This window comes from Carica papaya, chromosome 3 (assembly GCF_054855325.1).
Source record: "Carica papaya isolate Zhongbai chromosome 3, ASM5485532v1, whole genome shotgun sequence".
NCBI classification, from domain to species: Eukaryota; Viridiplantae; Streptophyta; class Magnoliopsida; order Brassicales; family Caricaceae; genus Carica; species Carica papaya.
The window spans coordinates 14,026,444-14,053,660 of record NC_142311.1 but is presented as its reverse complement, the minus strand read 5'-3'; the positions used below and the strand labels follow the sequence as shown (position 1 = coordinate 14,053,660).

Here is a 27,217-nt window from a genome sequence, read left to right as displayed (position 1 = left end):
AATATTTTGAGATTAATTTATGAGAATTTTTTTTTTTTTTTTTGGGAATCTAACCATGTATAATGTGTTGACATTGTTGAAAAACATTTTTGGTGTCAAAATACGGAAAATGTGGGAAACGACAATATTTAATGGGATTAAATGATCTCACCTATCTTAAACCTGTGTCTAACAAGTAGTTTCGCCTGAATGCCTTTAAATGTCATTCCTCACTTTATTTATTATAACTTTTCAAAAAGAAATAAAAAAAGAGAGAAAATTAATAAACAAATAAGTAAATAAAAATAAACTAGAAAAAGCCAAATTCTAAATGAATAAATTCAAACTTGAAAAAGTATCTTTCTAATTCTCGAAAAATGAGGGGCAAAATGATTAATCGAGAAAAATCTCTTGTTCTTATTATAAGATCGTGTGATTGGATCCGCAAATGTTTAGAAAAAAGAATAATCTTCTACTTTGATAATAATTAAAAATAGAAAGTATTCAATTGAAACATGAAAATATGACTGAGTTCATCCTAGTTACTCTTCGGGACGGAGTAGGAGAAGGGAGGAGATTCTCAAACAAGAAGAATGACCCAATGACTTCAAAAAAATTGAACGAGGAGTCGCATGAGGTAAAAATCTCATGTACGATTCTATAGAGTGGCAGTAAGGGTGACTTATCTGTCAATTTTTTTACTATCACCCCCAAGAAATCAAACTCTTCCTACATAAAGTTGCTTGAGTGCGATTAACCGCTGAATTTGAAATTACAGCCTTTCGTAAACTTTATGTTTTTTATCTTTAACTTATACAACTACTCTTTGAAATAGAAAATTTCAAGTTTTAATCTTTTATTCATTATACTTGAGTATAGTAACAAATGAGTGAGAGCTCCTTTAGTAAAAAAATATTTAAGGCAACACTTAACTAATGGTGAGTTTGGCATCGATTATAACAAGAACTGTAAGGGTGAGCTCACCACTAGAATAATAAACATTGTGTAAGGTATAGCATGTCATCTTAGGAAAAACAAGAAATTATAATCAATGAGGTTATTGATGGGATTCTCAAGTTTAAGAGCTAAGGAGATAATGTAAGCACGTATTGGACTAACCTTTATACATTGTGTTTGCATTTTGTCTCTCTTATTCTTAATTTTATTGCATTTATTGTTCTTGAGCTGTATTAATTAAGTTTAAGTTGAATTTATTTTTATACATCATATCCAAAATCAATTAGAAACAATCTATAAAAACTTAATTTGTTGAGAAGTTGTGTTAAGTTTAAAAATTAACAAGAATTTGATAAAAGACAATTCACCCCATTTATGGATTATATTGGTAATTTAGAACAACAATTTGTACTAAGAGTCAAAGTCTCTAAATTTGTAAGTTCAATGTTTAGAGAAAAAAAAACACTAAAATGGCACCTCATGTGAAGATTGTGACATCCTAAATGCTAATTAAAGTATAAAGGTGTCAGATACAGAAATAGATTACGAATGCATATAAGATAAATGTATGTAGCGGAATGAATAATTACAACCCCTTACAAAATAATAGAAGAGTTCCATATAACACTAAAGCATAAACAAAACTAATTACAAGCCTTTATAAAAGATGAATTTATCAGAGTGCGAGACAACTATGCACTCATAAAAATTCATGATCCACGGGATCCTCAAAGGCTTTAAGGAGTAGATCAGCGATTGATTCTTCACTATCTTCCTAATATGGAAGAGATAGAGAAATGAGTGAGTTTTACATACTCAGTAAGAAAAATAGTATTTAAATAACATCATAAGATTTCAAAAGTAATTAAAAAGTACCAATATTTACTTACCATCAAGAGTCATGTCAGGTTTAATTATGAAAATGATTTATTTTAATAAAGAAATCATCAAGTCAAGTCATATCATATCAAATTCATATCATATCAATCAAATTAATCATGTTAAAAAAAAAATCAAACAAATCATGACATGCTTTTTATTTTATTTTATTCTTCGTGCAAAATTATTTCGACTTCCATCTATTGAGGGCAATACGGATTCCTAACTACTTTGTGGAATGACCATTTCAATTCATGTTATAATAGCAATTTATAGCTTGCAAAACCAATAGCACATTTGCGGCTTGGCTAAATCATGACACGATTTATGACCATGGTCGTGCCAACCACAGTGGTCCTACATGTAAACTATGGTAATGGTTGTACTTCACCAAAGGTGACCCTTATAATCATATCGTGTTACCACTCTCACTAAAAAGTACGCTGTTATCCATAAGGAGCTCTCACACTTTGAAGATCAGATGGGAGAGAAACAGAAACTCCTCAAAGATAAAAAGACTAATGAAATACTTTATGAATTATACATGCTAATATGAATACATATTTCTCATGCTAAGACATTACTTTCATTTCTTTACCATCATACAATGTGTCATGCCTCAACATTTATCCCAAACAATTAATCATCCAAATTGGACGTGAAATTAATCGATTTACATATGTTTACAAAACATGCAATTAACAACATATAAAATAAATCATGCAACCATTTAATTTAAACTTCGTTACTTTTAATCTAGAAATATTCCTTATGATGTTTAAAGATAAATACTAAATTTCTTACCAAAATCTTGGTGTTTCCTACGCCTTTTCTCCTTCTTTTCCTCTCCTTCTCTCTCCAAATAACTCCCTCTCTCTAAAATCCTTTGGTGGATTGAAGAATGAAGTGGAAGTGACGAGAAAATGGTGAAGTGAGAGTCCCTATTTATAGAAAATGGGGACTATTAGATTTCTACGAAGTGGCAAAATCTGATGAAGAGAGAGAAAGTCAAGGTGAAATGATGAGATGTGACGACCAATGGATGTGACCGACAATTGGACGACACGATGTGACGGCAGTGTGAAAATCGGAGGTATGCCACCTAAATGACGAAGGCACATCGCCCAAGCGACAGTGGCAAGCCACCTAAGCTAACGACGGCTCATCGCCTAACCAGTGGCACACGCCGCCCAAAGGTGCACACGGCGCCCAAAGGGGCGGCACGCACTGCCTGAGGCAGGGCTCACTACCCCAACCTATCATGTACTGCAGGCCCAACATGCCGCGCAGGCAGGCTTACTGCGCGGATGGTACGTGCACAGAACGCGCGGAGTCACACACAGAGCCTGCAGAGTCGCGCACCCATCAACTCACGATGGGATACGTGCGCAGACCACGCCCCGCGCCCTGTGAGGATGGGACGTGCGCACAGGCGCACGTCTTGTGCTGACCACATGCATGGTGTGCGGAACGCGCAGGCGAGAAGGATTTCTGCCATTTTTCCTCCTTTTTAAAAAAATTTTTTAATTAATTTTAAATACAAATTTATCCACAATTAAATTAAATAAAATAATTTTAATAATTATCTAAATAAATACATAATTAAATTATGAAATTCATCCAAAACTCAAAATATAACATTCAAAGAGTTTTAAAATGGTCTTAGGGTCCGAATAAATAGGGGTTTACATTACAAATTAAGCATGAAGATTTCAGGGTGTTACCTTAGAAAATTTGGTCCCCTAAATTTATCATGAATAGGTCAGAAAACATCACTCGCATCTCACTCTCCAATTCTCATGTCGCCTCCTCCGAAGTATGGTGTTGCCACTGCACCTTCACCATAAGGATCCTCTTGTTGTGCAAAAGCTTGTCGGTCCAATTAAGGATATTTGAGAAAGCTCCTCATATGTCATATCAGCTTGAACCTGCATTTCTTGGTTAGGAATAATGTGAGAAGGGTCATGGTGGTACCTTTTGAGCATGGAGACGTGAAAAATATCATGTGAACGCGTAAACTCTAAACGGAGAGCAAGACAGTATGCCACAAGTCTGACACGGTCCACAATCTGAAAAGTTCCCACATAACGGGGGTTCAGCTTACCCTTCTTACTAAACCGCATTTTTTCCTTGTAAGGGAAGATCTTAAGAAAGACTTGATTGCCAACAACAAATTCTAGTAGTCTCTTGGATGTAATCAAGTTCTAAACGATGCTGGTTCTCGACTTTGTTCTAACAAATGGGAGAATGACAGGGCCTACCATACAGGGCTTCATATGGAGTCATGCCGATACTAGAATAATAACTGTTATTATAAGCAAATTCACACAAGGAAAGGTATTCATACCAGTTATCACCAAAGTCTATAGCACAAGCTCGTAACATATCTCCCAATGTCTAGAAAGTACGTTCAGACTGACTATCGATCTGAAGATGATAGGTAGTGCTAAAGTATAATCTCAAACCAAATGCTTCTTGAAAGCTATTCCAGAAATGGGATGTGAACCAAGGATCTCTATTTGATACAATGGATGAGGGACGCCGTAGAGTCGAACGATCTCCTCGACGTATAAGTGGGCCAATCTGTTGGTAGAATCCATGATTCTAATTAGTAAGAAATGGGCGATCTTGGTCAACCTGTCAACGATGACCCATATTGCATTATGACAGGAATAAGTTTTGGGCAAACTGATGACAAAGTTGATGGTCACATGTTCCCACTTACATTTCGGAATAAGGAGGTCTTGCAATAAACCGTCGGGTCTCTAGTGCTTAGCCTTAACTTACTGGCAAGTAAGGCATTAGGAGACATAGTTAACAATGTCTTTCTTCATTCCATGCCACCAATATTGACACCTCAAGTCCCGGTACATCTTGGTACTTCTAGGGATTGACAATTTGGAGGCATGAGCAGCTTTGAGAACATCTGTCCTGACAGCTATGGGGACACAAATACGATCCCGAAATCAACACAATCCATCATCTATGAGCATAAAATTAGGAAATTCATCAAAAGTAAACTTACTCAGATTTTTGGTTATTTCTAGATTGGTGAATTGATTTTCCCAAATCTTCATGAAAAGATTAGGCAAAGTTCGGATCTGGGCAAGGTAGGCACCATTTTCATAATGGTTAAGGTGGAGTGCCTCCATAGCATCAACTAATTTCTAACTTGAGGCCATGGTTTGGGCCAACAAAGTAGACTCCTTCCAGCTCAAAGCATCAACAACTACATTACCTCTATCGGGGTGGTAGATGATTTTACAGTTGTAGTTCTTTAGGAAGTCCATCCATTGCCTTTATCTCGTATTCAGTTCTTTTTGCAAAAATATATACTTCAAACTTTTATAGTCAGTATAGATTTTAAATGTTTGACCATACAGATAATGGTGTCATATCTTCAAGGTAAAGATTATGGCCGTCAACTCCAGGTTGCGAGTGGGATAGTTATGTTCATGGGGCTTCAATTATCTGGATCCATAAGCAACTACCCAACCGTGTTGCATCAAAACACAACCCAAACCCACGTGAGATGCATCACAATAAACCTAAAATCTTCTAGTATTGTCGGGTAGGATCAACACTTGAGCAGTGAGACGATACTTCAACTCAGTAAAATTTTTATCACATTTTTATCCCAAATATAAGATACACCCTTCCTGGTGAGACGAGTCAACGGAGTTGCAATCTTGAAAAACCCATCGATGAATCACTAATAATAACCTGTCAAACCAAGAAAACTACATACTTCTACGACATTGGTTGGCGGGTTCCAGTTTATTAATGTTTCAACTTTGGATAGATCCATAAAAACTCTTTCGCCATAAATTACATGACCAAAGAATGAGACTCGATTCAACCAAAAAGAGCATTTGTTAAATTTAGCATACAGATGGTTCTGACAGAGGGAATACCCTAGACAAGTGAACTGCGTGTTCTTCATGACTCTTAGAATACACTAAGATGTTATCAATGAACACGATAATGTATTGATATAGTGTATACTGAAAAACCATGTTCATAAGATCCATAAAGACATCAAGGGCATTAGTTAATCCAAAAGGCATAACTTTGAACTCATACTAACCGTATCGGCATCAAAAGGTCGTTCCCCCGATCTGATATCGATCTTCGAAAAAACTGTAGCACCTTGTAATTAATTGAAGAAATCATCAATACAAGGTAAATGATACTTATTTTTCATCGTTACACGATTAAGCTCTTTGTAATCTATGTACAATTGGAGGGAGTCGTCCTTCTTCTTTACGAATAACACCGAGGCATCCCAAGGGGAATGACTAGGGCAAATAAATTTTTGACCAAGAAGTTCAAAGAGCTGGTTTTTCAATTCTGCAAGTTCAGTACAACTCATGCAATAGGCAGGTTTTGAAATAGGTTGTGATTCAAGAAGCAAATTAATATAACATTTTATCTCTCATAGTGGAGGTAGACCAGGTAGATCCTCCGAAAAGACATTCGAAAAGTTACAAACAGTAGGAATGGTATATACAGTAAGATCGACATCCATACTCATGTTTATTCGGAGGTTAAAGAATTGCAAAACCAATTTATAGATTTTTATTTCATTTTTGGTGACTGCAAAGTTATAATCTTATTTTCACAGTTTATGATTGCCCTATACTTCTCTAACCAATCCATCCCTAAAATAACATTGAACCGTGAAAAATTTTAAAGTATAAGGTCTACTAACAGTTCTACTCCTGAAACTTTTATTTTACAATTTTTATACATACAATGAGCTTCTAATAAACCTCTAGAGGGAGTTTCTACTGCTAACACTTTATTTAAATGTTCAGGTCATCTAACTTATAAGTAAATGAACAAGAGATAAAAGAGCAGGTAGCACATGTATCAATTAGAGCGCAGGCATAAATGTCATGAATATAAAGCATACCCTGAATAAGAGCAGGAATGAGGAGGGCACCGGGTTCATCAAGGTGGTAACACAACCCTAAACTACTGGTCTAGCTATGTCCTTTGGCCGCTGGGGATAGTTTTTCACGAAGTGCTGAATGCTTTCGCACTTATAGTAAGCGTTATTCAAACGCCAACATGGCTGATCACCATGCAAGCAATCACAATTTTGACATGGTTGGGTAGATCGAGCAGGGTGTTTAGTAGGTGGAGGCAGAGTAGCGGTAGGGGCAACTTGGGGTCGTTTATCAGGATGGCTACTAATTGGGCCAGACAATCTTTTTCTTAGTTGTTGTGATTAGTGTTGTTGTTGAAGTTGGTGTTATTGTTGGGTACAGACTTAGACAATGCGTTAATGTCAGGCCAAGATAAGATCTTCGGCCAACTGGACATATTTCAGTACCTCAACATACGAGTTGGGTCTTAACATCGCAACCAAATCATAGATATTGGCACAAAGGCCCTTCAAAAACTTTATACCTTTGTGACTCTTAAGAGTGACCATCAGTAGGGCAAACCTAAACAGTTGGACAAATTGAACTGCATATTGAGCAACTGTGAAATTTTCCTCGCGGAGATCCTGACGTTCCTCCTTTTTCTTCTCTCGGGCATAGATTAGGAAGAAGTTTTTCAAAAATGCATCCATGAAAACCTCCCAAGTGGTTGGGTAGGTAAAACTTCCTTTTTTAAGCTGCCACCAATGTTTGACTTCACCTGTTAGAATAAAGGCTGTTAGGAGAACCTTTTGTTTCTCGATTAGGTCTAAGACAAAGAAATGTTTCTTTATCTGCAGGATCCAGGTTTCGACTACTAAGGGGTCGGGGCCTCCTTAAAAGTGGAGTGGGTTAAGTTTTATAAATTTTGCTATGTTGTAAGAGACGAACCTTTCAGCTTGGCGATAGTCAAGGGCATGGGGGGTGTTGGCATTGGTTTACTTGGTTTTGGCCTACGGCTGTAGTAAGACCCCGAATGGCTCGAAAGAGCTCAGTAAACTCAGTCCTGATCGGATGATCTTAGGTCTCAGGTCTTTCGGTACACTCTATAGAAGGTCTTCCTCGCGTCATTCTTATAAAAGAAAAGGAAGACACGAATTAGTGGTCTAGTTTTTTAGAAAAGGCATATCCTAAATATCTTAAAAGAGTTTCCTAATTATAGCCTCAGTTGTAAGGGATTATTCTTCATAACTGCTCTGATACCATTTATGACATCCTAAATGCTAATTAAAGCATAAGAGAAGACTATTGTTATTGGATTAATTTTTCGTTCACTGTAGGAAAGTCATTCCCTAAACTTGTACAGAAGAAACAAAAGGTACATAGGAATAACAAGTATGTACTCAATTAAAATTTTAATTTGTTGATTTGAGTGGGAAGTTCTGTTTTGTGTACATTATGATTTTGAATTTTACGTAGAAAATACATGCTACACACTTCTTAATTTTTGGTAATTAATTATGGTGGACAAATAGGTCAACTTGTGTGTACTTTCTTCTGAGACTAATCTGGTAGACAAAAGGCAATAAGTTAGGTAACATTGACTTAGCACCGTGCTTTTCTTTATTTTATTTTTTAATAAAGAGTAGTTAATTTTAATAAGCATATAGTGAACAAAAGCGAGTTATGTTAATCTTTAGTTAGGATTATTCTTTTGCATTTTATAGAGAAAGAACATATATACTCTATTGTATTAGAAATAACTAGTATTTGATTTATATATTATGACTTCTAGGTGTGCATATAATATCTCTATTTCACTCTTAAGTATGATGAAAAATAATATAGTGAGAACTAATGTGAGCAAGGAAAGGGAAAAGAAAATTCTTCTCCTTTAAAGAGAGAATCAACCAAGAAAAAAGAGAAGAGAGATTGTAGGTAGCTATCAATGGAACCTTCATGACCAACCTTAAATTACCATAAATCTTCCTTCTAAACCAATCATAATCTCTTCTAATAAAGAGAAAAGATCATATCAATCTTAGTTAGGAATTTTGATTTTTATTTTAATTAATTTCCTATGTAATTAAAATTTTAATTAATTTTCTAAATCACTCATAATCTCTTCTAATAAAGAGGGAATTCCATAACTATTCTAATTAAGAATTTAGACTTTAATTTTAATTAAGTTCATATATAATTGTAATTTTAAATTAGGAGATTTTTATTACCATTTTATTCACATGATATATTCTATAAATAAGTTCTCAAGTATTCATTTATATATAATTAAGTTTGAAAATAATAAAACTATGAAGTTTCAGTTTTCAACTAGTTAGATTTCTTTAGGTTGAATGAAAATTGATTCAACTTCTAAAGGTAAATCCTTATAGTGTTTTATCAATTTTTTTTCGAATTGATATCTAGTTTATCAAGTTCATACTTGTGACATTTTTAATCAATTCAAACTATTCTAATTATCTTAGTTGACATTCACGTGTTGAATATAGACCAAATATGGAGGATTTGTTGAGAGTTTTATGATTCTGAATACTAATGTTATATGAAAAGTTTCTAATCACGTTACTTGATCCTAAATTCCACATCAAAAACCTTACTGGATTTGGTCATGTAACGAGTGAATCATCCTTCAGCAACAAGAATAATGTAATCAGAATTTTGTAGAGTCTAGCTCAAGTATTATTTTGTTGATTTTATTTTGTAAAAACAACTTACTTCGGGATTAAGAAGGAATGATAATTTTTCTTTTCAACTTACTTCGGGATTAAGTTAAAACTAATGTTATGCATACACCATGTTCACCGTACCATAATCAGCTGGGCTAGAATAATTTACACCCTTCACCTTATAAGTAAAGAGGCTATGCGCGAATAAAAAAGAAATGAAAGAGCACAAAGATAAATGGAAAGGTTATGTTCAAACTCTTACCTATTAACCCTGTAACTTACTGTTTACTTTCTTTATTTCATGTTCTATTATATTCTGTTCAGACATCAGACAACACTAATCATATTTTTTGTTAATAAATTTGAATATTTGAAATATCTCTACATATTTTCGGAAGAAATAGATGTCAAACTTGTCCCAAAATTTCAAAACACGAGAAAACGACTTAGATCGAAGACAGAATCCTGAAAACAAAAAATTAGGACCATTCATATTTTTCATCAAAAGTTCATCATTTTATCAGTGAAGAATATCATCCACATGCAAATCCAACAAACCTGTAAAAAATCAAGTACTGCAGGAGTACTCAATACGCATTTCACACCTAAATTCGTCTCAATCTATATGTATATGTTTTTTCTGATGAAGCATTACAATCTAGTCTTTAGACATCAGAAATTGCTCCCGACCTGATTTGTAGTACTGCTAGAATTCTTGAAAAATTGTAGAAGGGTAAACCATCAAACCCCTAAAAAAAGAAGGGCGGGGAGGGTGGTTGGGGAAGAAAAGCCATCAAACCCCTATAATTTGGTAGAATGAAAAGGCAAAATTTATGTATTTCTGATGTAATCTTACAACTCATCAGTACAGAATTCATACTGGGCCATTTATAGACTTGGACATGATTCAAAAAACAAATAGCGAATGCAAAAGATTACCTACTTTGAGAGGAAGGTATTCATTTACCTCTTACTGCTATTTCTGACTGAAACGCATTTCCATAACCAAGAGTGCATATTGAAGCATCCTGAGTAAGCCCTGCCCATGACAGCTCCAGCAACAAAAGTGCCAACATATGGAACCTCTCCGGATGCTGAATAACATTAAGATGAAAGCTGTCTGCAACCGTGTGCGTCTATCTATACATCATGGTTTTTAAAGAATCATGTCCCCTTCAAGTAGAGCATTACCTTGAAACAAAGAAGCTTTTTACATGGGTTGGGGGCGTGTTTGAACTATATGGATGTCTTTTCCAACCAAGCATCCTTCCACATCCTGTGGACAGCCAAACTTCCTTTCAAGGAAAAAGCCAACGGCACCAAGACGCTGGCCGAGTTGGTGACGGAACACAGGATCCAGAGTCAATGGTTTCTTACTGTAATCTACAATCAAGCGGATAACTAACCCATCAGCAGGACCTGCAACAGATACCAGCTGCTCCTCGCTAAAATTTGCAAATGCCAGGGTTCGTACATGCCCATTAAACTTGTCAGAAGAAAGACGCCATGGGGTGCCCCGCGTGCCAGAAGCCAAAGTTTCACCAAGGCCAGGGGCAATCTCAGACTCCACAGAGTTATTGTCATCGTCTGTTGGGCTGCGTGTGTGAAGAACAAAAGAGAGATTTGGCGAAAGCATTTCTTGCACCAGGACGGCCATTGAAGCTTCCTTTTGAGGCACGCCAGCAGATCTACGACTTAAAATAGCTCTTCGTGTGTACAGTGAAGCCCACACTCGGCTAACTGCTTTTGAGAAAACTGATGGATTCAATGGACTAACATTAGGAATAGATTCATACAGTCCAGCAGCTGACATTCCAGCCAAGTCCTCAACATTAGCACTTGAACGGACAATTAGGCGCACATTTCCTGGAAATATTCTCGCGATGTTATCAATGATTTCTTTTGGGGGCTTGAGTGAAGAGATCAGTTCCTCAAGTTGGCAGCATAAATTGTCAAGTTCGCCACTTTCCAGGCTAGCAATTTCAACCATTTCCAGTAAAGAAGTAAACCTTTCCATTGATTGGCTTTGCTCCAGAGCTAATTCCATGGAGCCGAAAGGTATTATTACCCCTGAGGGGACACAAAAGGAAGTTGGTACCCCATGTTCACTGTATACTGTCATTGCCACACAAAAAAGAAAAATCAGAATAAGAAATTTCACAAGTATCAAGTTTAAGTCAATACATAATTTTCTTGTTCTTAACCAAAGTGCTATACACTATGTTTGATGAAGTCATGTCCATCATGTTTTCGACATACATTTTAGAAGAAACAGCATCATGAGCTTGGTTCAACTGATTCAAGATTAGCCTTTTCGAAGTTAAACTATTGAAATTATATACTGAACTTCTGAAGAATTTGGGAAACAGTAAACAATTTTTTGTAGCACATCTGTGGCTGAACAAAGCTCATCTGAGCAGCATATAACAATTAAATAGGTATAACAGTCTTTTGGTCCAATTCTCATTCCTTGTTACTTAATTTCTTCACGTAATTACTAGAGTAATCTTGACAATAAAATTGTATTCCAATTTCTCTCTTATCTTGAATTCTTTGGTAGCAGATCTTCAATTAATAGTTGAAGAAGTGAGAATTGGAGATCCAACTCCGAAAATTTTAAGATACAGATGGAGGTGGTCCAAACATAAAAATTATAATGCAAGATATCATCACCAATTTAGTAGCTAGTGAATGATAAGTAAAAATAAAATGGAAAGCAAACCAAATGGGACCCAAGTATCTCACATGTCAAGGCATGTAAAGGATAGAGCTATACATTGGCTTCAGTTTTCCTAGAATATCCTGAGATGAAACAAATAACTTTTGTAAATGAGGATCGTATATTAATGACAATTCACCTTTGGAACTGTAATAATATCTCAACTTAGAGCTAAATTTGAACTCCCTGGTTTCTGATCTCACAGAAGGTCCCAAAAACAAGTGTCCATTATTATTTTCAAAAACTTAGAGGAACTGACATACATTTTGTTAAAAGTCCCCAGTCATCAGAAAAAAATCAAGCATATGAAATGTATGTTTTAGAATGCAAATTTTAGGAAAGAAAATATCATACCAATAATATAGTACAAATAGAGCTTGAACAAAATAAATAGAGAAAAAATATTAAGAAACAAAGTTGGAGGTCTCAAATATTAGTAATCAAACTAATAACTCAAGAAATACATAATAATTAGATGAAGTTTACTAGATAATTAAGTCAGGCTACCTATTTATAGGTACCAAAATGGTCAAAATAGGAATTCTCAACTTTATCCAAGAATTTTATTTAATAGAAAAATAAGATAATTAATTGAAATATCTTATAATAGAGAATAACTAATAAGATTATAATCATATAAGAAATCATAAACTTATACCTTAATAAGCTCATAGATATTAGTTCCTAATAAGCCAAATATCTTAATAATATATAAGCATTATAATTACATAAGTATATTTTATTATCAGAATATTTTCTTTTTAGGATCTTTTTCTGCATCTAACAATCTTCGAATTGATTTAGCTCAACTTGCTAAATCATCAAATTTTTGGAAAGCCAACCTTGATTTGCAATGTAAAATTTTATACAGTAACATTTTAAAGGCAAAGATACAAGAGAACTTTTTTTTTTGGGTTCAGAAGAATGTATTAAATCTCTTAATATGTACATCTAATTCACACAAATTTTCCGTGAAACCTCACTATTGGCAAATAAAATATAATCGGTGATGTGTCAATCCGTCCAAAGTTGATCTGCGTCCATTCATTCTATAAGAAAAGCATAAAATATGACATAGTGATATTCTCTTCAGGAAGCCAAGGTATTACCCTTACTAGAAACTGCTGCCAAAGATGCTAATCGACCACAAGCAGCAGCCTTGGCTCCACATGTAAGCACATCTGCATCATCAAGTAGTATGACCCCACCAGAGGGAGCACCCTGGATAAGAATAATTACGTCATTTTGGCAATCAATAGCAACTAAAACCATAAGACAGCATTTTGAAGTCCAAAAGTGAAGGATAAAAAAGAAATAAAACAGTACCTGATTGGACAGAGAAGTTTTCCCAACTGACAATGATGGATTATGTCGAGAGACATCAAGTTTTGATGAACTTTCAGCCGAAAGATTTTTCACACTTGCATTTCCATGGGTATTTTCTGATGGCTTTAGATCAACACCTGCTGAGGATGCTTGCAACCTGCAGAATTTACCATATTAAACAGAAAGCAAGACCATAAAAGTGGTCACTGATACATCTAGTCCTTACTGAGAGAGAAGTTTTAAAGAACAAATCTCACAAAAATATACAAGTATGTAATAATTCAAGCTGAGGAGATGTTCAGAAAAGATAACCTCACAAAATTTCCAGCAAGTCTTTGTATATTGGCAATTTCTTCATCATCTTCACATGTCACAAAGACAACTTTCTCCTGAAGAACATTATAGAAACCGTAACTTTCATTGTTATCTATGCTGCAAAATCATTTTCTAGAATTGTTGATACAAGAGAAAGAACTTACTTGCCGAGCCCTAACACCAAGGTGAGATAGGTGAGGCAGTTCCTGCAGAAGTACAACTCCAACTATATTACTCCCAGCAGCAGTTACCTGCCAAGTGTTAAACAGTGACAATTCATGTAATGTCTGCTGCCATTTTATCGAGGTCCATTTGCATAGAAGAGAGTATATAAGGAGTTACAAACCTCTTCATCTCCATCAGCTTTATTGACCACAAGAATAATAGGACCTTTTGCTGATGATGGCAGTGATCCAGGGACAATGCTCCCAACCTGAAAGTGAAACAGAAAACATCATACATATATGCTGCAGGTCATCTTTCAGAGAAAGGTGAGGATATTCCATTCCTTAAACATTAATTTCAGAGCTTCAAGTGAAATATAATTGTAAAAATGCATCTCTTCAGTAACCAGCGACTGTTATACACTTTAACTTGACAGAGTTAGAATACCTGAATTAATGTTCCAAAAGCAGCTCCTGGGACAAGTACATCCCAACCCTGTGATCCAAGGGTACTTCTAACAGCTTTTAGGAGAAGGGTACAGAGTTTTGATACCTGAAAAATCACCCTACAACAACAATTTTTAGTTACAATCTAGAGAACACCATTATTTACATAGACAAAAGTAATTGCACAACATAGCCTTCAAACAAATGATTAATAATAATGTCGCTGTACCTGGAACGAATCTCAGCCTCAGTGAAGGTCCTTACAGTATTCTCAGAAATGCCAAAAGCTTTTCCTAGAATCTGAAGAGAAACAGGCAGACAGTTTTCCATGTTACATCAGTCTCTCGGCTATAAATTTTACTTTTGCCACTCAGAAACAGAAGAGTGTGATAGAATCTTGAATTTACCACCTGAATGGTTCATCATTGGGAAGCACCTAATGCTGATATGAAGGACTATCCTACAGTAGATAAGAACTTCCAAGCACACAAAGGAAACAAATTAATCTACCTGCACTTTCTGAGGAAATATTTGAAGCAGTGCTTCAGTATATTCCTCAGTTAACCTTCTTGCTCTATCAAGTGTAGCTTTGAGCCTTAGTGCCCAAATAGTCTTTCCATCTTCAGTTCCTATTTAAAAATAAAAAAGAATGAGTTGAACCGTTGAGGCATTTGTAGTGAATACACTCAGATTAAAAAGAAGGCAAGAAAGAGAGAACAAAAAGAATTTTATGTGGCTTGGCAATGTTGCTGTAGGCCTCATCGCCAAGTATGATTCTTTCACAAGAGTTTGGATTTTGGAGAAAATCCAAAATTAGCAATAGCTCTATCCCATAATTAAAAAGCCCTAGGCACAAAAAGAGAAAAGGTTGTACATGAACTTTTTTTGTGAATAACAGCCACAACTAAATGACATTTCTCATTAGCTAATAATTAGGTGTGATAACGAATAACCTCGTATATCAAATGTTTCCATAATTACTACAATCAAATGAATGACAAGGTACCTTCCTTTTCAAAGAGACCTTTCTCTTTCCAGGCAAGGAGCTCATTTCCAATAGCAGAACATTCTTCTGGTCTCCAGCCAGACAATCCCAGTTGACGGACACCAACAATTAGAGCACCTAGGGGGTCATTCCAAGAGCTTACATTTTTTGGTTCCACATTTTTTGCAAGCCAAGGAGCCCCTCCCAAATTTTCAAGCACATTTAGGAATCTATTTAAATCAATGGCAGCAGATTAAAAAGTAAATCAGGTATATCAAATTTCTAAACAAAAAACTACAGAAGATAACAACTAGCATGTAAGGAACAGACAAAGCAAAATTCCTCGTCATTTTGGAGGGCATATTAGATTATTTTGTTAAAACATTAGTGACTCAAAATTGGCTTTTTTGCCCCAAATGAGCAAAATGCATGAATTAAGTTATAACCAGCTTCTACAATTAGTGGGGAGTTAAGAGGTAGGTTGCTGGTTGCTGAAGAGTGTATCTTCTCTAGTGTACATACATGCATGGACAACATAATTGCAACAAGCACGTGATAGAATGAAAGCGGCTAATAATCAGCAGCCTAGGTAATGCACCTTTTCCAATTTTTTGATGTTCAGTAATGGTACTCAATAAAGTACTTCTACATACTAAAATGAATTTCAAGTGGCTAATAATCAACAGAAGAGATAATGGACCTTTTATAATTTCTTGATGTTCAGTAATAGTACTTGAGAAAGTATTTATACATACTAAAAATGAAATTCATTGATTCTTCAAAAGAAAATTATGAAAAGGTATATCTGACATGAAAAACTGATTATTTATAGAAACAGTTCATTAGAATACTACTTTTAACGTGAAAAAAATTCACAGATTGAACCAAATGTGTGAAAAAGCAAAGGTGACAAATCTGTACCACAAATATAAAACAAAACAGAACTTTTCAAAAAGATATGTTTTAGACAACAGCCCTATATATTACCCAACATAAACCCCAAAATTTCATCCGCATTAATCCCCATTATTTTAATAGCTTTTAGCCTAGTCATCTTAGGTCCAGAGTTCTCACTAAAGATTATGTAAGAAGAGTTATATAGTAATATAAGAAATTAAACTAAGGTGTTGGGGGAGGTTATTGGGGATTGCCAACATGCTTTTGTTGAAGGAAGATAGATTCTTGATGCGGTGATGGCTGCAAATGAAATGGTTGATGATCTTTTTGTTAATAAAAGGGACGGCTTGGTGTGCAAGTTAGATATGGAGAAGGCTTATGACTATGTTAACTAGACTTTTGTTAATTATTTACTTGATAGAATAGGTTTTGGGTCAAAATGGAGGAAGTGGATGAAAACATGCATTACTACTACATCTTTTGTCATACTAATAAATGGGGGTCCTTCTAAATTTTCCAAGGCGACAAGAGGCTTAAGACAAGGGGATCCTCTCTCTTCTCTTCTTTTCATCTGTGTTATGGAATCTTTTAATGGCCTTTTGAGTAGGGCCAATAATCTACAGTTGTTGATTGGGTGTATCAGTGGGTATGGGTGAAAACAAAACAGATGTGACACATCTATTTTCTGCTGATGACACTCTTATATTCTGCAAACCATACTTAAAGAATCTTTTACATTTAAGATATATATTATTATATTTTCAAGTGGTTTATGGGCTCAAAATTAATCTCAACAAATCCGAAATGGCCATAATTGGTGGTAGTGGTGTTGCGGGGACTTATGCAGAAATATTTGGGTGCAGAAAAGTTAAATTCCCTTTTAAATACTCAGGGGTTACTTTGGGGGCAAAATATAAAGATCAAAGTATGCGAGAGCCAGTCATTGACACGTATGAAAGGAGACTTGCGGGGTGGAAAAGGGGTTTTTTGTCTAAAGGAAGGAGATTCACCTTAATTAAAAGCACGTTGGCGAATCTTCCAATATATTATTTATCTACAATTACTATCTTGGTGAAGGTGGCAAAAAATTGGAAAGCATCCAGTGTAGGTTTTGTGGGACGATGGTATTGACGATCGGAAATATCATTCGGTTAATTAGAATAACATTGAAGCTCCTCTTCAATATGGGGGATTGGGGATTCGGTCCTTGGTTAAATTGAATGAAACTCTTCAAGACAAATGGCTTTGGAAGTATTGGAGGAAGAAAATAAAACGTGGAGAAGGATTGTTGAAGCTAGGTGGGGTGAGCATATGACTACAAGAAGAGGTGACAGATTTTCTATCCCTCACGGACAGGTTTTGTGGAGGAAAATTCTGATGCAGTAGCATTTGTTTAATCAGTGCATAAAGTGAAAGGTTGGCAGAGGTAACAAGATAAATTTTTGGGAAGAAGATTGGGTTTGGGATGGCACCTTACTGAGAAGATTTCCCAAAATTTATAATATCACTTAATCCAAATATATGACTGTTTTGGAGTATATGACTGTTTTGGAGGCTTACATGGTAATTAACAGGAACACGGTACGGTCAATTAATACTAAGAGGAATTTGAATGATTGGGAGGTTGAAAAGTTTAAAGACTTGATGTCTACTCTTGAATATGTGCAGGTGTCTGATAGTGATCATCAGGTGGTATGGAATCCGGAAAAAAAATGGAATATTTTCAATCACTTCATATTATAAGTTCTTAAATGAGATGGGTGCTGAAAACAGAAGAATATTCCCTGCTAAGCTGATTTGGAAGACTAAAATTCCTCCACGCATTGCTTTTTTTGCATGGGAGGCATGCTGGGAAAAAATCCTTACTTTGGACAGGTTGAAAAGTAAAGGCAAGATTATTGTAAATGGTTGTTACTGCTGTTTTAAGGCTCAGGAAACTTGCAATCATCTACTGCTGTGGTGTCCTACAGTTTCTAACCTATGGTGCAGGATTTATGGGTGGTTAGGTATCAATTGGGTTATTTCGGGTTCGGTTGGGGGGGGTAGATTTGAGCTTGGGATGGTTTATATGTAAAAAGAAACATTGCTAACATCATCCCTTTGACTGTTTTTTAGTTCATTTGGAAAGAGCAGAATAGAAGAACTTTTGATAGCATTGAGGGTAGTTATAATAGATTAATTGATAGATAAATACACTTGTTTGAGTCAATTATGCTAGATTATGACATCATTAATGATGAGCATTTTGAGGATGTCATTGGCACTCTAACTTCATCGTAGAAGTTTTTGTACATTAGTGATACCCCCTTTTTTGGTACCTTATGAAAAATACTTTACACTTTATATTTCAAAAAAAGTAATACAAGAAATTAAAAGATAAAGTTTTCCTTCTTTCCTTAATCCATTAATCCATTGCACCCTTGATGGAACCAGAGCTATGCTTGAGAAAGAAACACAATAGGTACAAAAAGGAACATTAGGTAACTAACATCATGAAAAATGTAAATGGTTCTTCTTAAGCAAGAAGAAACTTGGAGAAGATATTCCTGAGTGAAAGAAAAGACTTAAAATGGTGAACAGTATCTTCTTGAGGTTATAATTAATGTGTCCAAAATGGTGAATAGCAAGTTCTTAAGGTTTTATGGCTTTAAACTTTAAATCAAAAAATATTTACTTTACTATTATTTGAAGGACATGAAAATTTAACATCTTGACATGGTAACAAGTTGACAGAGGTCGCACATCAAGAAGTGTCAAACATTATGCTTTTGGAGTAAAATTGTACTAAATGCCTTCTATTTTCAGGTAAAATACAATGATAAATAATACCTCCTTTAGGTTTCACCATAAAGTAAAAAATATGTAATTTCTTATTATTTTTAAGGAGATGAAAATTAAATCTCTTGTCATGCGTATCCAAGGTAATGCTTTTATAGAAAATTTTGATCAAATGCCTTCTTTTTTTTCATAAAATTCCAGGCACAAAATGGTTTCCCTGGTAAACTGGAAATAAAGGGCAGCTCTCACCTGCTTAAGAGAACAAAGGAATAGTCCTCAAGGCCAATCTCACAAAGACGCCACTGCAAAATAAAAACCAGACTGATAAACTACCAAGATTAATAGTTCATTAACTTGAAAGAGCTTTATTCCTAAAAGTGCTCACCTTCTGACGCATGGCTATTGCAACATCTGAAGCATCATTCCTGAGGCCACTTTCAAGACCCTTTACCAACGTTTCTCTTAAAGCATTTAGGGACTGAACGGTCTTTATTAACTCCAAGGGATCGCTTGATTCCTCTAAAGCATCCAAATTCTGGAAAGACATTTTTTACTGATCATTTGAATCAGACATCAAAACCAATCACACTAAATATACAAGTTCGACTAAGTTTTTTTTAAAAAAAATAAAAAGAGATATCATTCCAAAGGTACTAAGGGTACAACAGTTACAGCTCAATCAAATGATCTAAAACTATCCCCAAATCCTCAAGATCCTGAATATTATATTCCAAAAATAAAGAACCGAAAAGATAACCATCTATCCTTGATGGTATTAAAATCATTTTCTATCCTCTCAAAAGTTCTTAAATTTCTCTCTTTTTACACAACTCACATTAGAGATAATGAAATCAGCATTAAATATTTTTTTTCCTCACACAATCTAGCCCAAGCCCACAATTCATCCTTAACCGACCCCGCTATAACCCATTTGATTCCCAACATTGCATAAATAGAAGTCTATAGATCATAAACCAGCAGACACCACAATAATATATGGTTACAAGATTCATCATAACATTTGCACATATAACATCTATTCACCAAGCATCTCCCCCTCCTCATGAGCATACCTATTGTTAAAACACTTCCTCTGCACGCTTCCCATACAAAAAAAGTCAATCTTAGATGTGCTTTAGTCTTCCATACTTGCTTAAACGGAAACACGAAATCTGCATTCACCTTTCCACCCCGAAGGTGACAATATAGGGATTTCACAGAAAAAATCTCATATTTCTTCATCATCCACTGTTTATAATCATCCCGAACCCCCACTTTTAATTCAGATAATAACAGATATAGTTGCTGAAAATCATCAGTGTCCCAATCATTCAAATTTCTCTTCACCTACGCATACAACCAGCTATGGTCTCCATTTTCCACATATGCCTTCCTTACCGTCATATTTCTGTTCTGAGCAATCTCGAAAATTCTTGGAAATCTGTCTTTAGTCTAACATTTCCAACCCAAATATCATCCCAAAACCTTATCATTAAACCATTTCCAACACACCATCTAGTGCATTCCTCAAAGGCTTTCCTAACTTTTAATATATTCTTCCCATAAACTACAGCCATGGGCTCTCCCATCCACACACCAACCATCTCTCCCACCCCTTGCACCCCATCTAGCCCCCACCACTTTACACCATAATCTGTCACCTTCCCTACAATTTCCCCATAACCATTTTCCTAACAAAGCATTATTCATTTGAACAATATATCTCAACCCCAATCCTCCACTTTCCATTGGGTTTTTTACCTCCTCCCATCTTACTAAATGATATTTCTTTTTATCTATCTCATCACCCCATAAAAATCTGCATTGTATTGTTTCCAGCTTTTTTGCAACCTTGGATGGAATAGCTAACACCGAAAGATAACAAATCAGTAAATTAGCTAAATTACTTTAATTAGTGTCAATCTTCCACCCTTTGACAGAAAATTCCTCTTCCAGCCCGCCAATCTCCTCTCAAACACCTCAACGACCGGATCTCAAGTTCTAGAGTCTTTGAAATTCGCACCCAAAGGAAGGCCAAGGTATTTCAAAGGCAAATCACCCACTCTACAACCCAGCACCTCCGCCAACTGTCTCTCCTCTCTCCTATCCCCAATTTTTACCAATTCCGACTTTACCATATTAATTTTTAATCCCGAAACCATTTGAAAGCACAGGAGTATACATCAAAGATAAAGCATGGTCTCAATACTTGATTGGCAAAAAATGATAGCATCATCCGCAAAAAAACAAATGCGATACCTCAATTTTAGTTTTCTTTGTGCCAACCAATACCCCTTTTACCATATTAAGTTCCTTAGCCCTTTCCAACAATCTACTAAAAGCTTCCATGACGATAATAAACAACAACAGAGACAGTAGATCACCCTGTCTTATCCCACGGGAAGCCTTAAAAAAGGAAGAAGCTCCCCCATTAACCATCACAGCAAACGAGGTAGTAGAAATGTACTGTTTTATCCATTTCCTCCACCGATCTCCAAAACCCAATCCGCCCAACATATAGTCCACAAAATTCCAATTTACATGATCATAAGTCTTTTCCATGTCGAGTTTGCACACAATACCTTCCCTTTTGTTGCTTACCAATTCATCAACCACTTCATTTGCCACCAAAATAGCACAAAGAATCTGTCTACCTTCATCAAAAGCATTTTGACTCTCCCCAATCATTTTCCCAAACACCTTTGCCAATCTTCTAGCCAAAACCTTCGATATTAGTTTATACAAACAACCCACAAGACTAATAGGCATATGCAAATAATGTGCAGAACACAATCACATATGCAAATAATTGTTTTACAACTTTAACCCAGTATAGTGCATGAGAAAAGATATTAGTTTCACTTTTTACTTTTCATGTCTTTTTATTTATTTCTTTTTTCCCTTTAAAGTGTGGCAACATATCACTGTCACTTGATCATCCTCCCATTTAGATGACTTAATAGGGCATGATTTGCCTTTTCGTTACTTCCAAATGGATCACCATGCAACCGAGAAAGGCACGTAGTAGAAGGAAAGGTGTGGTGAAACATCCATATCTCTTGATTATCATCTGATTCACATAACTTAATAGGCTCGATTCACCTTTTCCTCACTTACCAATCGATTATACAGCCGAGAAAAGTGAGCTAAGCATCCAAAGGAATGTCAGCTCATCATATCAACTTTCTTTAACAACACCATAGAGTTTATCCTGAAGCTGCAATTCTCAACTCAACATTCCTATACAAAGTAGCCTCTTGTACAGATGGCAGGAAAGAGGGATTAGAAGGAACTGTCAAAAACCTAGATTTCTGATGCTTTCCAATACATCAAACACTAGATAGGTGGAGGGATACTCTAAGTAAACTTTTGCAGAGGATCATCTCAAAGCCCCCACAAGCTAACTTTGAGCCCTGCCCCCCTCCCCCCCTCCAAAAAAAAAAAAAAACTATAAAGTTATTATTAGACAATCAAAACTAGTTGTTAAAAGATCATTTGTGGTAGGTTCCCCATAGTCATTACATTCTCTCTAAAAAATTCTTTATAGGAATTGAAAATTGCAGGAATTAAGATTACATCATACAGCATAATCATTGCCAAGTCTAGATTATGCTAATTATTATATACCTTTTTGCATTCCAGAAACAGTGATAGAGTGGACATGCCCCTTTCATCTAAAGATTCTCTAACAGATTCAAGTTGTTCAGTTAGGCTGCAACCGCATGAACCGACAGTCAACCAATTTGCAGTTGTTTACTAATTAAAAAGGATATAAATAAAACAGTTACATTCCATATTTAGAACAAATGATATCAACAATAACACAATTAGCAGACTAAAATTTTAAAACTTGAACATCTTGCATAAATCTCAATCTGCTAAATAGAGTAAAAAGTACATTAGTTTGACTGTAGCTGGATGGAAGTTTTGATTAATACGGAAAAATTTCTTTTTCCACCAAAAGTAAAATTGTTCAAATCATTCTAAGAGCTTATGCCAAAACAAGCAAAGTGGAAAATTATATATACTGATCTACACGACTATTCTACCTTCCAGCATTGAAGAAGTCCTTGAGTTCACTGTGAAATATCTTGAACTGCTCCACAAATGCTTCACTATAATCTCCAGGATTCTTAGTGATTCTTGCGAGCATTGCTTCCGTAGCAACTAAATCTTCTGGACCAGCATTTCTATGAAGCTTGTTTTGTATTGTATGTTTGATCTCTTGCTGGAATGTGAAAAATGAGTATCTATTAGCAAAGATTTCATAATTGTCTTGATAATTCAGCGAGTGCTTCATTTAGTATAACCTTGAGGTCATGTGGAATATCATTCCGATGGGCAATGTCTCTTATTCGAGTTAGAGGAACAGATGCAGTAAATTCTGCCTTAAAAGATGGCAAAGAAGGATGGATGTTGCGAACAACAAGTATTTCCTGAACAACAAAAGAGAACTAAACAATGAGAAAAGATGACTAAATAACATATTAACCATGTGAAGTTGGAGCACATATAAACTTTTAGAAGTAAAACTGTAGTACCTAACATAAATAAAGATATTAAAAGACAGATAACTTCTATATCCACAAGTTACCTATTGCATCTTCTACATGTAGATATTATTAATAAAGTTAGGATGGATCTTAAGATTGAAAACATAATTGAAATCTTAATTTTTTCTGATTATTACAGAGTTGTACAGATCTCTCCCATTTTATAGTACAAGGATCTACTAAAAAAAGAAACAAATCAAGCAATTAACTACACCTAATTAATTAAAAAACTTACGCCTAATAGACAAGTGAAATCAATCACTGATTTCCTGCTCTTAAATGTCAATCACAATCTCATTGTATTGGGGCTGCATAACAATTTTCTACCATTAAATATCAATGGTAATTCCTTAACATATGAGATTTCCACAGATAATAGAAAATAGAGCTATAGCCCAAAAAGTAAATGTAACACAATTTGGGCCATTTATATACCAAGTAGTCTTAAATACACTATTGATGCAGTGTATGTTGCATGGCCAGTCACAAACTTCTTCATACCCGCTCCCCAGAATTTGGATTCTCATATCCCAATTAGGGATAAAGGGATTTAGTTTGAGATAATAGAGCAACATATCCTTTTAAAAAAAAGAAAAAAAAAAGAGAGTACAATAACAAGGCACCTCGGAGATGTCACCCAAGTAGAAAAGAAGGATTTTCAAGTGGATCAAATGTATCATATAAGGTCTCATGGTCCCCAACATAAAAAAGACAGTTATCCTTAAACAAAAAACATAGGGTCTCTAACACTACCATATGATGTCCATTCATAAAAGAAAGCAACAATAAGTTCTGCGGGGCAATAACATCTTTACTCATCAAGAGAAAGCTGCATTCTCAGTTGCAAACATGTTTGCATTGGGTTCTAACTTAATGGGATGGACTTCATTCAGATCTGTGGATTTCTAAATTAAAAAGTTAAACAAAATTATTTATATCTTGTTATATTCCCTAAAGATATGGTTGAAAGCAACTGGCATATAAAATTCAGCAAAAGGTAAGACCATATGAATTGAACTTTGGAAAACAGTTTCTAGAAAATCTATTGTATCCTAGATTCTGAACAGACAATTACTATTTTTCACCTGAAAAAAAAATTGGAGTTATATGATATTAGAAACTACCAGAAGTGAAGGATCTTTCCTGCAGGAAATTTTTTCCAGTTCACGGAAGATAAGTCTAGAAATTTCAGCATGCCTGTTTGGTCGATGATGGCCTCCATCTTCGAAACAAGGAATCTGCCCTGTGTTTATCCACTGCTTGGAAAGAAAACATCAGATACAAAAGAATAAATAACAAAAACAAAAGAACAATATTATGCAGGAAAGACCTTCAAGTAAATAGCAGAGTATGTCAATGCCTCCAACCGCTCTTCACCTTGAGGACTGCCAACTATTAGCTCGCGTATGACTTCAAGCTTCCACCAAACGTACAAACAGAAAGAATATCAATAGCAAAGCAGAAAGTATGAAAAAATTTAATACTTGAAATTAAGTAATGACTAAATATGAGGACATTTTTTAAATTTTGTATCATCTCTCAAGTAAGAATGAGATCATAGACATTTTTTTCAAAATGAGAATATTTTCTATTTTTGCAAGCTCCAGACTAATCAAATTAGTTAAAAGACAAAGGAGAAGCATAATCGAAATAACAAAACCCTAGATAATTGGACTCTGTTTGATAAACTTACAAGCATGAGTTGCCAAAGATTAAGAGCTAAAAAAGTGTAATCACTATAGAGTAATGAAATCAAACTGAAAATGCAGTGCTTTTGAACGAAACAGTTAAGCAGAAGATATTCATAACTGCAATAAATGCAGAAAATCATGGATCATATAGAATTGAGTAATCATGAGAAACTCAATATACAACAAGGTGTAAGATCACAGAATTGATTTCCCTATCCTTGAAAAAACGTTAGTAACTGGAGCTTACCTTTCTCCACCAATTTCTTGCGCTACGATCACCCTCAACTAACTTTAGAGCTAAACCTTCAAGACCTGTAGTATCCCATTTCCTTTCAGATTCTCTATTTCTATGCTCCTTTGAACGCATGAATGAGACAGCCTTTCCTTGCCATTGCCCAACAAAAGGACTTGTCTCCACCTCTGTAAGACTAGCCGCAGCTTCTGCAGATCCATTTTCATCATTGCCAACTAGATCCTCCACTTCTTCTTCAGAAACCAAAGGCAACAACTCCATAGCCTCCGATGTTGCATTCCAGTGACAAATCAATCCAAAGTTCCCCCCCTTCGGTACCTTCAGGACACGGTTGTCACCACCTTCCCATATCATAGCTTCATCCCTTGTCACAATGACAAACTTACACTCAATGGATTCTCCCCCTTTCAACTGAAGGTTGCACGCCCATCCACTCTCTGTCCAATCCATTGGCACCTCCTTTTTCCATGATCCCAATTCCTTGGACGACCCCAAAATCACAACCCTCTCACCAAACTCAACTTGGTGGTCCAGCCTAATGTTCAACTGCACTTTTTCCCCAACCGACTTCGATTTCCTTTTCATCTTCTTCTTCTCTTCCTCTCTGGCAAGAAAAGATAATTGTATCATCCACTTTCTTGTAAGCATTTCCAAAGAAGCATTAGGCATTTTATTTAACAATTTTCACATGAAAAGTTTAAATAAAAGAGAAAAATATAGCAAAAGATTTCCACCAATGGATGCCCGATGCATGAGTTAGCTACCCTCAAATAAGCTGCTATCTCCCTATTTCTCATCAAAAATCAAAACATCCGTTTCTTCTCTTCATCAGCAATCGAGCAGCAGTAAAAAAACATAGTGAACCTTACAAAAGCACACCATCACTAAAACCAGAGAACGTCTAGCGTAATCATATAAGAAAACGGGATTATTGGCATCAACTTTAAAACAGTTGTTCGTTAAAATTGTTTTCTTCTATTAAACTATCATTGTTTTTCAACTTTTTATTGCTTCCAGGAGTAATGACTCTTTGTATTGCAGTTTTACGTGCTTTTTTTGTTATTTCAAAAAAAGAAAACAGTTGTTCGTTAAAATTGCTTTTGCTTGCTTTAATCATCATTCATCCACCAAAATGTTTGAACCAAAATCAAGCACATAATTCAAAATCCATTCACGTTTTCCTAACATCAAATATGTCACAGAAGCAAGCAGAACAGATAAGATTAGACAAATACCGAAACTCTATAGCTCTGGTGCATGAAAAACGAGGATAAGAGAAACTAAAAATAAAAAAGAAATACCTCATTTCTGGAGCAGAAATACCAGTAACCACCCAAAGCGAACGTCTCCGCGAACTAGTTACTCGGTCCCAATCTCGGTAAGGAAAAGGATTCCTCCGGTTCAAGAAAGTAATATGAGGTAAAGCAGTACAGGGAGGGAATCTAAATTGCTTCCGGAAAAGAGTATTACTAGACGTCTGTAAGGCGCCAAGAGATTCCATTTTTTTATTGCCTGAAAATGAAGATACTCTGTTTGCTGTTTGGTTCACTGAACTTGAGCCTGAAAATGAAATGAACGAAGAGACCTTCGAGCTCAGGCTGTGATCCCTGAACTTGAGCCCGCACGGTGCAGGTGCTTGGATCTCGAGAAAAAATTAGTAAGAGCAATGTATGGGTGAGTGTGTTGTATTAAATGATACGGGTCTGCTTCCTTCAAGGA

The 27,217-nt window shown here is 35.5% G+C and overlaps 1 protein-coding gene across 3 annotated transcripts; it reads right to left on the bottom strand.

Moving 5' to 3' along the window:
• Nucleotides 1-1,467: 1,467 nt before the first annotated feature.
• On the bottom strand, nt 1,468-27,217 carry PWD (chloroplastidic phosphoglucan, water dikinase (ATGWD3)). Of its 3 annotated transcripts, none has more exons than XR_015817831.1 (20): nt 26,800-27,217; nt 25,493-26,102; nt 24,885-24,971; nt 24,679-24,810; nt 23,312-23,437; nt 23,051-23,229; nt 22,629-22,713; nt 19,387-19,536; nt 19,251-19,303; nt 15,348-15,556; nt 14,852-14,970; nt 14,571-14,641; nt 14,343-14,460; nt 14,077-14,163; nt 13,895-13,981; nt 13,728-13,804; nt 13,416-13,572; nt 13,199-13,310; nt 10,338-11,485; nt 1,468-1,711 (listed from the first exon to the last, which is right to left on the bottom strand). XR_015817831.1 is itself a non-coding variant. In XM_088216018.1 (19 exons), the coding sequence occupies exons 1-19, from the start codon at nt 26,997-26,999 to the stop codon at nt 10,581-10,583; spliced, it is 3,564 nt and encodes a 1,187-aa protein (XP_088072144.1). In that variant the 5' UTR covers nt 27,000-27,217; the 3' UTR covers nt 10,178-10,580. The 3 variants fall into 3 exon arrangements, 1 of the variants encoding a protein (XP_088072144.1); XR_015817832.1 differs by having other exon boundaries at nt 1,468-1,707; XM_088216018.1 differs by lacking the exon at nt 1,468-1,711 and having other exon boundaries at nt 10,178-11,485.